This window comes from Lepidochelys olivacea (assembly GCF_965140295.1).
Source record: "Lepidochelys olivacea isolate rLepOli2 genome assembly, chromosome: 11".
NCBI lineage: Eukaryota > Metazoa > Chordata > Testudines > Cheloniidae > Lepidochelys > Lepidochelys olivacea.
Genome location: NC_140421.1, coordinates 40,543,796 through 40,559,530, shown reverse-complemented (window position 1 = coordinate 40,559,530; position 15,735 = coordinate 40,543,796). Strand labels below are relative to the sequence as shown.

The 15,735-nt window shown below is 36.1% G+C and overlaps 1 protein-coding gene across 5 annotated transcripts in view; it reads right to left on the bottom strand.

Annotated features, from left to right (window-relative positions):
• DYNC1I2 (dynein cytoplasmic 1 intermediate chain 2) overlaps positions 1–15,735 on the bottom strand; it is a 44,410-nt gene that overhangs the window by 7,183 nt on the left and 21,492 nt on the right. For all 5 annotated transcript variants that reach the window (XM_084643714.1, XM_084643713.1, XM_084643716.1 and 2 more), the window contains 6 exons: positions 3,262–3,351; positions 2,819–2,981; positions 2,623–2,722; positions 1,951–2,076; positions 824–970; positions 347–460 (listed from right to left, as the gene is read on the bottom strand). In XM_084643714.1, the coding sequence (XP_084499840.1) occupies positions 347–460; positions 824–970; positions 1,951–2,076; positions 2,623–2,722; positions 2,819–2,981; positions 3,262–3,351 (740 nt within the window). The remainder of the gene's footprint in view (positions 1–346; positions 461–823; positions 971–1,950; positions 2,077–2,622; positions 2,723–2,818; positions 2,982–3,261; positions 3,352–15,735) is intronic.

Below are 15,735 nucleotides of genomic sequence, written 5' to 3'. Positions count from 1 at the left end.
ATTCCAGCCCTTTTCTACATTTGGAAATCTAGCTCTTATTCATGAATCCAAACTTTAGCATCAGTACTGAAGAATCCAAAAATTATTATGACACTTAATGTACTACAGTAAAAAAGGAATTTATCTTACAGAATTACGATACAACTACTCAAGCAGGGAATGTCTGCATATTGTCAAAATGCAGAACACTACTTTACAAAGTCTTATGAAATAGGTAAAGCAAACAGGTGAAATTAATATTAAAATCCTAAGTATTTAGTAAGGTACAGACTACCTGAGCTAAAAAGTGGTAAGTAATAGCCTCATCTATAGCTCTCTATTACATACTTTCCCAAGTTTACTCTACCTGCGGTTGGGAAAGCATGTCCAGACTCCATGAGCATATCTTTCCATCAGTTGAGATGCTAATCAAATTATGAGCATTTTGGGTCCCAACCACATTTACACAGTATACAGGGTGCTGAAAAGAGATTACAAAATTCTTTTCAGAAACAGTTTCCATAATAACAAATTCAATGACATTCACTTAACACAAGTGTGAAATACAAATTTTAATATTTCATACAACAGTTTAAGTTGACTTAACAATACTATTTGAAAGATATGAAAACTTATTTAGCCTTTTAGCATTTAAGTAACGCATGGTGTAGAGACAGGCTCCTTTAAAACTGACAGCTGCATGACAAAGACAATTCTTCAGTGCTACTATTGTTAAATCCAGACATAAATATTAAAACATCATCACTGTTCATCCAGGGGAAACCCTCTCCCACCCCAAGGGGTTAACGGCTCAATAGTGAGTAGTTCTCATTTCACCCCCTACCGTGTGAGCAGCAGCTGAAAGTGGAGTTCTCTGCACTGGGGTTCTTTTATTGCTGCGATTATCCCATAGCACAATTTGGCCTGAATATGTGCCACCAACCACCAGATTTGGATGAAATTTTGCAAATGTAGCCGACATCACTGCTGACTGCAAAGGACACACACACACAAGGAAAAGTTTTGTTTTAAGACTAAAATCCAGAATTTAAGGATAGAAAATCTGACCAATTACTGGTAGGGAGCTGTTTCCTCAATTACATTTGATATTGCTTTTCCTATCTTCTGCTCCTTTGTCCAAATACACGAAGGTTCACAACTACATGAGTTGAATGGTTATTTAAAAATCTTGATATTCTTCTGGTCTCAACTTTTACTAAATACAAATAAAAATCACACTCTCCCCATATGCATACTACTAACTTCTAGGAAAGATACAAATCAAATGTAACAGAAATAGAATCCAGTAATAGGACACATTCTGTGGTCATTTTTCAAGGAGATCAGAAAACTGTTTTGTCACTATAGTATGAAATCATAATATAATTACCTTTGCAATCTATGCCTTGACAGTAATCTGACAGCATCAGATTACAAACTAGTTCTAATTCAACTAAGTGATTTTTCAGAATTATGACATTTTGAAAATAAATGGTTATTGTAGGTTTGGTCAAACAGAAAAGGTTTGCACATTTTTACCTCTCAGTAATCCATTTTAAAACCTGCATCTGTTTTCTACTTGAAGCATGTGTTTTTACTTATCTATTTTTTTCCAATTCCTCAGGCTATGTACACTTTATTCAGTGGGCTAAGGTCTAGTTGTACATTCTGCATCATAGTTCCCGAAAAGCCCCTCGTACTGAAAGCATAAATGTCAGTTTTTCTTTTAATAAATGAGATTAAGAAACAGATTTTCAGACATGCAAAATTTCTGATATTCAGAATATTTAAACAGAGGAATCTTTTCAAACTGATGAAGTCTTCAGCCATCAACATCTGTTTGCAAATACATGTGGTTAAAGTACATGCCAACCCAATGAAATCATCATGTTGACAAGTATAAATAAGGCACTTGTCCAAATTAATCAACATAAAATCTTGAGCCTGGTGAGACAGGAACTCACATCATACCTGGCAGTGAAAGACATACTCTGGGGTAGTTTTCTTGTATTTCATATTCCACACAAGAGCCACCCCATCAGGCTCATGAGGGGCATCTTCATTATTGTTGTAGGAGGCTACAAGCAATTCTGGATACTAGTTATAGAGAAATTAATGGAAAAAAATGTTCAAAATAAACAACTGCCTTATGGTCCAGTCAGTCCTAGAATCTTGATTTATACTGGCAAAACTAAAAGTTTAACCAATGGATAAGTCAGCCCCATAAACAGAAAATATTGGATTAGCTAATTACCATAGTAAGTATAATTACAAGGGTTTATTCAAAAATAGTGTTAAAATACAAGATAATATTGTGTTTGTTACTTATGTATTATAAATTGTATCCATTTAAAAAAATTTTAGGTGAGGCTAGTTTCTTGGAGCTAATACTGTATCTTTGCGCCTTGGACATTTTTTGTTCTATTTATAGATTGCATTTAAAAGAACATTGAGTTAACTTCTGTTACCTCTTTCAAAATATATAAACACAATCACATCCAATTACAGTATGTAAACAGCAGAGCGTGTCAGAGCTATTCTAAGAACTATATGTAAACCACTGAATGTATGGTTCAAATAAAAGTTGAGTGCACAAAACTTGAGGTATCTACAAAGGTGACTCAAAGTAAATATTTGTTTTACCTGAGATGACCAGTCCAAACAACTAACAACACGATGCTTTGACCAGCGTTCATCAAAAAACTGTCTGTTTAAGGACAGTTTAGCGCCTGCTTGAATCTCTCTGTAAAGACAGACAAATGGAGGGTACTAATCCAAGATCACGTTTTCAGTTACAAATATAGTAAACACAGTAAAGCACTCAATACTCCCACATTACCCTTCTTTGTCTTCCAGATCTCTTCCACTGTAGTCAAAGAAAATGTTAATCTGCTCAGAAAGAGCTCTTTCTACGATCCTTGTAGAATGGTCAAAGAAACTTAAAAACTCTTCAGAGTGTAAAATTTGCTGTTTTTCCTCTTCTGTAAGCTCATGAGGGGCAGCTGGGGGGAGGGAAAAAAAGGTTAGATTTTCCTAAAGTTCATTCTTATCTGTTTAAACATTTATGAAAAAAAACCCAAATATTTTTCAAATTAAAAAAACATTTTCATATCCATATATTTTAATAATTTTTACATAGGATTTTAAGTTATTCATATTTTTGTTTACAGAAAGGTGCTAAAAAGTCAAATGTCAGTTTGATTAAAAAAAACTATTACATTAAAATTCCTAAACATCCTTTTATTTGCAATGCCTAATACTGTGTCCTAAAGCGAGTTGTACCTTCCTCCTCTTCATCATTTTTCAATGTTTTTTCTTCTTCGGGTTCAGTTGATGGCTTTGGTACCACTACATCATCTTCATCTTCGTCATCTGAAAAGAAATGATACAGCAAAATAGTTAATAACAGTCCTAGAGAAGCACAGTAAAGTTCCATCCAGTTTCACACAATACAAAAGTAAATACATTTGTGCATATGGAATAGTTTTACATAAATTGATGCAGTTCCTAAAACGTAATCCTTAAAAAGGATAATGTTTGGTTAAAGTGAAGGAATATTAATCAGAACATTATCTACACCACTATTTAGTATACAACAGTCATACCAAATTGCGTAGCTGTGTAAACTGAAACAGAATACATAAGCAATTGTAGAGAATTCACAGTGGAAATCTCTAAATTTACAAGCATTTATCATTCCAGACAGAATATGAAAGTACCACAGTTTTATGTAACATGCTGACACATTAATGCTGCAGAATAAAGAAAATCAAATGTCTAAAATAGCCTACAGAGCTGCTGCTTACTTGTGATCTGAAACCATCAGTGTCTAATGGGTCTTCATATGGCATAAAGATGACTTACATTAGCTTTCAGGTTGCTATTCTGAGAGGCAAATTTTGCTAAAGATAATAGCTGAGAGATTACATTTTCTTTTCTGTCATTCTAAATGCAAGTCTCATTATCTGTATCATGTTTGGCAATGAGAATTTTAAAGCAAAATGTGTTTTCCCTAATTGCAATGAATAAGGTAAAATGTTAATGTTCTGGAATACTGACAAGGTTTACAGCACTTTTTACATTACTACATTTTATCCTTTGAATACTGTAAACCAGAAAATAACTTTAAATTACTTAGTGTTGTGGAATATGCATTTCCTGTCTTTTCTTCCTCTCCTTTCTAAGGTAAGTTTTTGAAAAGACTATTTTTATTGGTTAAACAGCTATGTCATCTGTCTATAAGGGAATGGCAGCAGGAGTCTACAGCATGCTTCATCACAAGTAACGAGACAGTATTCAACAGGGACTCTACTTGTTTGTCACAGACGTTTCTCTGACCCATGTTTAAAGTTCTCTAACAAAAAACACACACGAGCACACACACAAAAGAGTGGTCAAGGGATGGGAACCAGCTGCCAAGCCATGCTCCCAGCAGCCAGGCCAGCTGACTAGATAGCAACAACCAGATGGTACTGCTGGGATTGTGTGTCTCTGCTATGAGGTGGCAATGGGATGGCACAACATTTTTCTGCCTCACTGCTTCCAATCATGTCTTTCCCCAATGGCAAGCCCGTGCAATTACCAGCACTCCAGGAGGTCCACAGACAAGCCTTTACCCTCTAAACAAAATACAGCTTGTAGGCCATACCAGCTGCCAAACCACACACATAGTGATAGGTTTAGAGAGGTCTGAATGTCTTTTTAACTCCATAGTACAGGCAATAAAAATATAACTGTACCTGCAGGAAAGAAAGCTTTAAGTGACACTGTATAATGCTCACAATAATACAAACTCCAACTTAATCAAAATGATAATGACGTATGCCAATCGTACATTACTTGAAATTGAGCGATTTTTACGTTCTGACAAGTTTACAGAACTAGGATAAATGGCATGAATGATTTCAATATATGCTCATACTTTTGAACCAAATGGTGAAGGTTAAAATCTTTCCTTTCAAGGGCCTCAATCAGCCACAAAGGAAAACAGTAATCACTGTCTTTTCAGCCAGCCCAACCGCATTTGTCAGCCCTTTCTCTGTCAATGCAGCCAGAGCAATCAACCTGCCAAACATTCAGAATGGAAAAACAATCTGAAAATACAGGGTATAATGCACCTGCCAGTGAAAATGGCCATTTCAAGAAAAGCTAGTGATCTCAGTGACCCTGCTGAGGAGGCGGTGGTGCAAAGGGGAAAGAACGCGTAAAAGAATTCTTAGTGATCTCCACTCTCTTGCACATTGACACTTCCTTACAAAGCACGCCAATTACAGCTTTTGTGCTACTTAAAAAAAAGCTTTTTTGCGCAAAATAATCACATGGAGAAACAGAAAGACACTGCTCCTTTTTAGATGGATTCGCATGTACAACTGACTATTAATCTGAAAACTGTATAACTTGTAGCAATTCTAAACTGTACTGTTCAAAGCAAACTGAAATTCTAATGTCCAGTCACTGTGGGTGTGAACACTGATAAATTTATATTTAATAGATATGACTGAGAATAGCAAATTGCAAGACAACTGATGTACAATGAAAATTTAATTATGTAAAAATATTTGTTTCCCCAACCAATCTTGCTGCAGTTAACAAAATGCCCTATATTTAGAGACCTGGATTCTGGTCACTCTGGACAGCTACTCTAGCTTTAAATTTAATGAATCAGAAAATGCATCCCAACTTTGCTGCATCACACTGATTTTAAGTACCATTTTCAATGACAGGAGTCAAATTCCTAACAAATGCAGATGGTCAGCTGTTTAGTGCTAAGTGACCTCATAATCTACATATTTTACAGAAAAGATATTGTAGCAGATTGCTCCTCCCTTTTCATGTTTCAACATAGATGGTGTATATTAGAGACATCCAAATTCCTTCATATTACTTTCAGTATATGTTGTCATCTTATTAGTTACTGCTGCAGCTGAGTCCTAGACATAGTAGAGCAGCAATTATTCCAATACTTTAAGTTATCAGGGCTTTTGATGACTCAGTCCTATTTTTAGGTTTACATATGTACAAACATCCCCCTGGCTCATAAGACTTGTTGCCTTAATTCTATTGTGGTTACTTTACATTAAGCAACACTATTATATATATATAAAAAATGGATTAGTAAAGAATCTTGAATTAAAACATAAAAGCTTAGAAAATTAAAACATTGTATATCAAGTTGTTAACAAAAGAATGGTCCCTACCAAGAGAAACTCACAATCTAAAGACACAACCAGAATCCACTGGAGAACAGGAAGGATCAGAGTTAAGTTTTTAAAATGTCCTTTCCTCTCCTATTCTCCCCTCCCCTCCAACTCGTTTCCCCCCAGTCACCACCTCTTACTTTAACAATAATGGTCCAAGTGTTAAGTGTTCGCAGGGGTTGTGATACAATATGATGAATAGCAACACACACTAAAAAGTATTAAAAGTTCTAATGTCGAAAAACAGTTTACCATTTCTAATGCATTAAGTACTCATTTAAAATCTAAATGCATCACACCAACCCAAAAACGTATCATCTTAGCCTGAATTTTTGCAGAGATGACCTTCTCTACTTCAGCCTCCCCTCTGTTCATTACTGACAACTTTATCTGCTGGGTGTTTATACCATTTAAGTTAGCAATACATCTGATACAATTTCTAGTTTTTTTTAAAAATGCTAACCTTTTTCCCCGCAAAAAGACGAAGATAAAGCAGTCAAAACTTTAAAAACTGCACAGGATCATGAAGACTGGAAACGGGTCTGTATGTCACATCAATTTATTGATGAATATTCATTACAATATTCTAAGTGGTTAACTCCATGTTTTTTCCTGACAGGGGATCTAAGGTTATAAACTAAGCAGTAAAGAGTGCATAAAAGTAGCAGTTACTTTTAAAGTGACAAATCTCTTGTCAATGAATGCTAAAACCAGAGTTAATGAACCACTGAATTTTTACTTTGAGTTAACATCAAAATTGTGATGTATTTTGGTGAGATGGAAAGAAAAGCAGTGCTGTAAATTAGTCTGCACCTAGCAGTAACGCTATAGAGTGAAGTTCCAGTTGTCTGAGTAATCTGTTGCTGAGTAGGTTAATCAAAGTTAAATCATCTGTGAAATGGGTGGCTTTTGTTAAGATGAAGTTGTCTTCCTATTAAGTTTTCCTTCTGTATTTCATTGTATATTTATAGCATGTACTGGGAACTAAAGGCATATATAAAACTAAACTATTTCTTAAAAAGTACAGTTGGAATATATAAATACTATGCGTGGTGTTGTTTGTATTGCTGTAGCACCCAGAGGCCTTACATGCAGATGTTAAATATATTTAAAACCTGAGTTAAAATGATCAGTCTTAACCAAATAATATTTTGATCATACAAGTTTTATGCATTTTTTTAAACTAATAATTAAGCAGTTATAAGTCACCAATAACAAATTACAAATACTTAGTGCGGAGCTAATACAGCAATATTGTCTTTAGTTAACAAATAATTACATATGACTTGCACAAATGCACTTTACTGTACAGAGACTGCAAATACATTAATTTTATAATCTACACAAGAGTAAGGAATACAATAATTGTAAATTAAGAGGTTCCCAGTTTTTAAGTATATTACACATCAAAAGTGTCCCATCTATGCAATAAATTATTGAAATAAGCCAAGTCCATCTGGTTCTGAGGAAATACATTACTAAATAATGTCCCAAGCAGAAACTGAGTGTAATTCTTTGCTAATTTTCACATTTATACAGATCTTCTGTTGATTTTCATGTTTATAATACTTACCTGTTCACATATACCTTTTTCTCTTTGTGTCTTTCTCCCCAGACTCCTGTATATTATACTTATTAGTGCAATACTCTATTCTACTGCTTATCAGCAATTCACTCATAGGAAATCACTCTGAATTCCCTAACAAACATGAACTGCAAAACTTTCAGGGAGTGTGTCAGCCTGCACACTTCCCCCATTTACTTTCTGAATGTAGGGTGAGTTTTTACTTCAACATCAAACTTGTGATGTATTTTGGAGAGATGGAATGAAAGGCGGTGCTGTAAGTTAGCCTATACCTAGAAATAAATACTAGAATGTGAAGTTCCAGTTGTCTGAGTAATCTGAAAGGAAGATGTTATAAGAGAGATGGTTATAGAGAAAAACTGTCACCTGACTTCTTACTAGACATCCTACGTTCAATCCTCTGCTGTATTGGAGTACCTTTGGCACAAACAACTAAGGGGAAGCCAACATGGTGCTTTGCCATCTTTCCGTCTCCCCAAATCATGGGCCTGTCCAGAGGCTGACCTGGCACAACAACTAAGTCCAGCCTAAAGACTGGACTAACTTTCTCTGGCTACCACTAACAGCCCCTGCATTAAGGTTAAGGTCACCTGAGCACACCGTGCTCCAGATATATGCCCTCTGATGGGAGCGAGGAAAGCCAAAATTGGCTGGCTACCTCAACTATAGATTAGCCGAGGATTCCCTCACAGCAGGGGAATCCTCAGCTGCTCCTTTCAGCTTTACAGTCACTTTGTAATGCTCTGATACAGCACAGTATAGTAGAACCTCAGAGTTACACACACCTTGGGAATGGAGGTTGTTTGTAACTCTGAAACGTTCGTAACTCTGAACAAAACGTTATGGTTGTTATCTCAAAAGTTTACAACTGAACATTGACTTAATATGGCTTTGAAACTTTACTATGCAGACGAAAAATGCTACCTTTAACTATCTTAATTTAAATGAAACAAGCACTGAAACAGTTTCCTAAGCTTGTCAAATCTTTTTCTTTTTAAGTTTCCCTTTATTTTTTTAGTAGTTTACGTTTAACACAGTACTGTACTGCATTTGCCTCTGCTGCTGACTGACTGCATACTTCTGGTTCCAAATGAGGTGTGTGGTTGACCGGTTAGTTCATAACACTTAGGTTCTACTGTATCTAGTTTTAAGAATTTGTTTTATGCCGGTTACGCAGGGTCGAGGCCTGTGTATATACACACACAATTTAAACATTTAACAATAAATGAGCCACATCCTACCTTTTGTCTAACAGAATCAGTGTTTCTCAAACCCTGGTCCATAAGTGCTTCCATGACAAAGGTGCAACATGGCATTTAAAACAAGAGGTGGGCCTCCTATCCCAGAAAGCATCCATTAACAATGAGCCAGTGTTTAAGCAGAATTCCCTTGGATGCCTATTCCTGTTTGCATTACACATGAATCATATCAAGTCTTTGTCAGGTGTCCCTGGTATTAAAATTCTTTCATGATCAAATTTGCTGACACCATAAAAATTGATGGGTAGCAAATCACAAGAGGACAGCCCAAAACTATAAAATGACCCAGATAGATTAGATTAGTTCAGTGGCAATTATAGGCAACGGGCAGATTTAGTACAAAGGAATGAATGAATTCAATACTCTACATTATGGAAAGGTAACAAAAACAAAATAAGGAGAGAATGTTACCAAGACAACATACGTGTTGCATTGGAACAAGTTTATTTTCATCTCATCTCCTTTATGTTGTTCTAATACTACTTTAGGTTATCAATCATTATAGCTACTGCATAGGTGTGGGATTAGCACTGGCGGGGGGGGGGGGGGGGAAGACCATCCATAAGAGAGGATCTGGCTGAAGAAACAGTCCACAAATATGAAAAAATTGTGAATTACTGCAATATTAGTCTAAAATGTGCTTTTTCATTATCTTTTAAAAAATGTTTTAAAACAGATTTATTTGACCTACATCATAAAGCTGGATTAGTTTTTGACCACCACAGGAAGGCTACTCTAGCGCCAAGGTCCCGGACTGAGCAAATTCAAGAACATTAAGGCCCTCCATTGAGAATGTCTGGCTGCCTCTCCCCAATGGTTATCTATTATTTGTATTACCATAGCACCAAGGACTCCTACCATGGATCAGGACCCCACTGTGTTAGGTGCTGTGTTTGCTTCCTTCTAGACTATACTCTTTACACAGAGACTAGGAGTACTCTGTGGACACACAAAATCTTCAAGTGGTAGGTGCAACCTGAAGAAAGGTTTAGTAAACTTCCTTTATAAGTCTGTTTTGTACTCTGGAATTCTGCTTATGTTTTAGCATTTATTGAATTTACTTCATTTTAGGACCAAGAATTAAGAAAAGAAGGTACTCTGCTGTGTTGCTGGGAGCATGTATGAAAAACTGTGGCAAAACATTCATTAATGAATCTCTTAAAAGACTATTTATTTCATCCTAGTCACAAAATTGAAAAAACACATGTTGAGAGCTATGCTTATATTGTTCTAGTGTGTCAGATGAAAAGCAAAAGAGAACGATTTCCAATCTCTCCAAGACACTGAGTTTCTCATCACTATTTTAAGGAACTCAGAGGTCATAATACAGCTATACAACAATAGGTGAACAATTGTCATGCCTTCCATTGCCTGCAGCTACAACACATCCGGCTTGGATGTGGTCACATTTCATAAACACAGGCCTCCTATAACAGAAGTGAGATAGATGAGGCCAGCTAGTGCTTGGAGGAAAGACTTTCAAGCAAAATGGAACATGGTCAAAAAAGTCATGATTCAGTATGTGACACTTTTCCATCTGAATCAGTACTGGACCAAGTGTGGGGGCATGACATAAGGAGGCACTGTACTGACTTGCAGATGAAATGTAAAGTCAAGATCCTCATTTAGCCCCTATATCTTAGAACAATAACTACCGAACTGGAATTGTCGACCTACCTAAATCCTCCTATAGGATAGGGTCGTCTTAATTTCTGGTCTTAATTTCCATACTGGGCAGTGTTCAGAGAAGTGCCCCCTTTTCGACCTATTTCACTGAGGGTTAAGTGATCTGTACAATTTCAAGTTTGATGTTCAAATGAAAGACACTAATTATTATTAAAACTCAGGTCAACCATTTTATCAACCTTCACACCCCACCAGCGTGCTTAAAGAGGAGAAATGAGGCTTCAGACATTCTGAAAGGACCTGAGATTGTAAGTCATCCACAGAAAAGGTATGCGACTTCAAATTATATGTACAAACAAGGACCACTGGCCAAAACACACAATAAAACACTTACAGCTAAAAAATACAGACACCATGCTGTATACGTAGCACATAGACAAGTACAGAGAATAAGGCTGAATGAACTGTCTCTGGTTGCTTGACTTTCACAACCTTTCCTGCCAAAGTCAAGCACCTAGGGAAGAGCTGGGGGAGTCCAGTAAGGCTGCCTCTTTCCTCTTTTTTGGGGTGAGGAGGAGGCATGGGCAGCAGAGAGTTTGAGAGAAAGGAAACATGTTAAATGGAGTTCCAAAATTGTTTTAAACTACACTTTTTAGGATGTCATAATTGAGAAATGCTGTGTCTAATTCACCACACATTTTATAGAAAAAAATTGACCTCCGCTCTGGATCTAACCTGCTAATTTTCATTTGTGGATTTTTGAGGGAACTGCCAAAATTAGGATTATAAATGGAAATTCAGTTGCAACCCTAACTCTGAAGTGACTGCCTCTGACTGTATAGTCAGATCTTCTAATACAGACATAGTTTGAGTATACAGATGAAGGAGATTCCAATACACATTCTCATCATCATGGTTCCCTGTATACAGAACATTTTGTTAGTCTATGTAATATCAAGTTACCCTATGTTAAACAGAACAAGCTTCAAGTATACTTCTTAGTCTTGCTACTTAGTTTAAACACTATGAACTAGAAATTCCATAACTAAATACCGCCTAGAGATTAAATGTGATAATTGAAAAGATATACATGAACTAAAGGTGCTCCATTCTCACCAAACTCACACAACTCATGCGTACATATTTGCCTGTATCCTCTTAGATATTTTAGATAGGAAAAAACTATGACCATAGCATCCCACATTTCAAGACTCCAGTTTGCTGTGGCAATTTCACTTTCTGACTGTAGTATTATTTGTAGTCCCCATATTAAAGAGGCGGGAACATAATTCCCAGTTATTTATTAAAGATGTATTTGGAAAGAAGTCGTATGAAAAAGACATTCAGGCTTCAAAGCAAATTTATCAGTCCCATTTCTTAATACAAGTGTCAAGTCACTTTTGAGAGATGCACATTCACAATACCAGTAGATTTAACAATACAATTAAAGCAGTAGTTCTCAAGCGAACAGGAAGCAAGGAACTTTTAAGTTTGCTTGCACCCACCCATCCTAGTTTATAGTGTCCAAGGGAGGGTTCTGGTAATCACCAGTGGGAGGCAGACAGTTCACAGTCACTTTCCTGAACTAAAGCTCTTTAACTACAGCATATCTGTTGAGAGTAAAACTAACAAGGATCATGCAATCTCAGGCAATTTCACACACAGCAGGCATTGTAAGTAAAGCACTTCAGCACACAACCCATGTGCTAACTCTCCACCTTCCAGTGAGAATCTGAAAAAGGGAAGAAAATGAGAGGGGGTGGGAAAAAAGAGGCAAAGCAAAAGAGAAAGACTAACATGGAAGGAAGAAAGACGGAAGACAATGAGAACTTTGGTAGCTCACTTGCTTTTTTGACATAGTTATATGGGTTATTACAGTTTATAGGTAAAATTGCCTTGATAGATTAAAAGTAACATAGGGCAATTTTTCCCCTGGAACTGTGATCTACTCCCTGGGACTATGTTCCATGAGCCAGAAGCTATTTGGAAATAATGAGACAAAATGGGCGAGGTAATATCTTGCATTGGACCAACTTCTGTTGGAGAGAGAGATGAGCTTTCAAGCTTACACAGACCTGAGGAAGTTCTCTGTGTAAGCTTGAAAGCTCATCTCTCTCTCCAACAGAAGTTGGTCCAATGCAAGATATTACCTCGCCCACCTTGTGTCGTTAATATCCCAGGACCAACACGGCTACAACACTGCATATCACAATAGAAATAATGAAACAACCAAGAATCTCACACTTAATATTTGCAGTCTTTCCATTAGGAAATGCTGTTTTCCAAAAGTATGGACTTTCCCAAAGTTGCATGAAAAGGGAGCCTGATGTAGAAGGTGTCAACACAGAAGTTATTTCTGTCACCAAAAACACATTTAAATGAATATTGTCAATTTAAATACACTTTTGTCCAATATTTTTACCTACTATTTTTATATATAAACAAAATTAGTATAGCTGAAAGAAAAAAAATCTTTTCTGTAACCTATTTGTTTACTTTGCATATAGTCAGGTTTCACTGTTTGTGTGGATCTCATAGCAATAGGGAAGAGAAAAACATCTGTAAAAATTGAAAAGAGTGACTATAAAACCACCAAAACATGCAGAGGAATTAAGGGGCAGTTGTAGCACTTGAAACTATTTTAAGTCGGTTTTAAATTCACTACATTTCAAGATAGCATTCTTCCTTTAGAATGTTTCAAGTTTAATCTTTGAAAAACCTGAACTGCCTTTTTCTAGACTATATTAGAAGGTAACCAGTTGTACTTCCAATGCATGTTCCATCACACTGTCTCATTCAGTGGTCTAGATATACAAATGGATGGAAGGAGCAGTATTGCATAGTTATGCTACAGGGAGCTTCCTAGGCAAAGGAGTGGTTATTTTCAGGAAAGTCAATGAGGGTACAGAATTTGAGAGTTAAGTCATCTTTAATCCTCTAAAAATGTATGTTACGGGACTTAAGATGGATTTTCAGGTTTAACTCTGAGTTCAATGTATCCAGTTCCCCTTTTGTCACTTAAGTTGCCAGTTTTAAAACACCCCTCCCCACCCAAATTTCTAAAATAAAATTGTATACAAATCACTCTGAAATACTAAAGCTTGTTTGAGCACAGGTAACCAGAAAATCATGAATTCTAATCCAAGTATTCATGGTTTTGGAGGCAAGAGAGAATAGAATAAATTACTTAACCTCTGACCCAATCTCCCCATCTATAAAACAGGAATATCTACTTACTGCTTGAACATCTTGTGAGGATTATTAGTAAAATACTTGGATGAAGAATGCAATCCAAGAGATAAAATTTCATCTGTTCATTAATTTTCCCTCAGCCTATGCAAAATTTGCAGCAACACCATGTTAAAGAGAGACACACTCAACCCTTAGCAGACTTACTTTTAGAACTCTCAAAAAAGTAAACTCTCCTACATACAGTTTCTGCATAAACTCCTATTTTTTTTCCAGACAAGATTCTTTAAGGAAAAGTTGTTCCATCACTGAAAAATTCTGAGATGCCACCCAGCTGTGATCACACCAAAACAGTGAATTACATGATGCCACGAGAGTGGAGGAGAGTTTGAAAACTGACAGCAGACACCATGCCCAACGCAATACACGTAGAATGTGAATGCACACCTATATGGCTCTTGCTACTGTAAGCTCTTAGAGGCAGAATTGAGACGACCTCATAAATAAAGAACAGTTAAAGTGGAAATCAGCATTTTCATGAACTAGTGAGTTCCTGAAGAACAATGTGATTCCTCTGATGTCACTACTGATGTACCCTTGAAAAGCAAGCATTCAGCTTCCATTTTTGCCAGTGCTCCAAGTAGACGCCACCATTCAAAAACTGAAAAGAAACTACAGAAAAGCCTTTGAACTGGTAAGTATTTTTAAAAACCCTCGCATATGAAGGGATAGAAAGCTTGTTCACAAGAGAATGGATTTGCCTGTGATCTGTAGGCAATATATTGAATATTCAATAAATACGTTTTATTGAAATATTAGTACATATTTCAGTTTGTCAGATAAATAAAAATAAATACTAGGTCTATATATATTTTTGTGGGGAAATAAAACAAACCATTTAAATACAGGGAAAAAATCCGCTTCTACTCTAGTTTATCAAGTTTAGAAACCTGCTCTCTTAGGTGTTTGGAACGTATATTGGATTCCCTTACATGAGGCAAAACGGGGGAAAAGAAAGAAAAGCTCTTTTTCAACAGAGAGGTAGTAGTACTGTGACTTGCTTTTTCTCATTTCTCTTCTATAGAGGTGTGCTTCTAATATAAGTGGCTTCAACATAAACCACTGCCAAATGTTTAAAAAGTACTGATGCAAGCTAGAGTGCTATACATTCTGCATCAAACCTTTTCAGACAATATGCTTGTGATTCTTAAATGAAAAGATTTAAGAACTAAATCCTGTAAAATATAAATTTAACAGAATAAATGAACACATTGCCCATAGCTTTTATCTATATTTGAGAAGATGCCAGAAAATTAAACACAAACCCCAACAAAGCTAGGAAATACAAAATTGGAAGTTGAAATTCTAGGCCCTCAATTTATGTTCTCATAGTGAACTTCTCATCAGAGATCAGGCAGGAAGTCACACTGAACAATTCAGTGTTTTTGTGATATGAACTAAGGACTAGGCAAAGACCAAATATTGTCATTTGTGATCGAATTCCCAGGTCTCTAAAGTTTAACAGCAAGTGAATTAACCCACTGAATCTTCTTTAAAAAAATCTCTTTCCTGCAAAGACAGCGAGTTACAACTGAAGCTTTAACTTAGAAATTTCCAACTCTTTTCAGTTTGTGCCATAAGCTGAGTCAAATATGTGATTAGCATATGCAACTCCTATTTTCATCAATGGAATTTTGATCAATGATTAATGGCAGTCTGTATCCCAACACATAAAAATCAATTTATAAAAATAAGAGTCTTTGAGAGTGGCATCACTAGCAGTTGACAGAAAAATGCCACCTTCAAAGACTCTTATTTTTATAAATTGATTTTTATGTGTTGGGACACAGACTGCCATTAATCACTGATCAAAATTCCATTGATGAGAATAGGAGTTGCA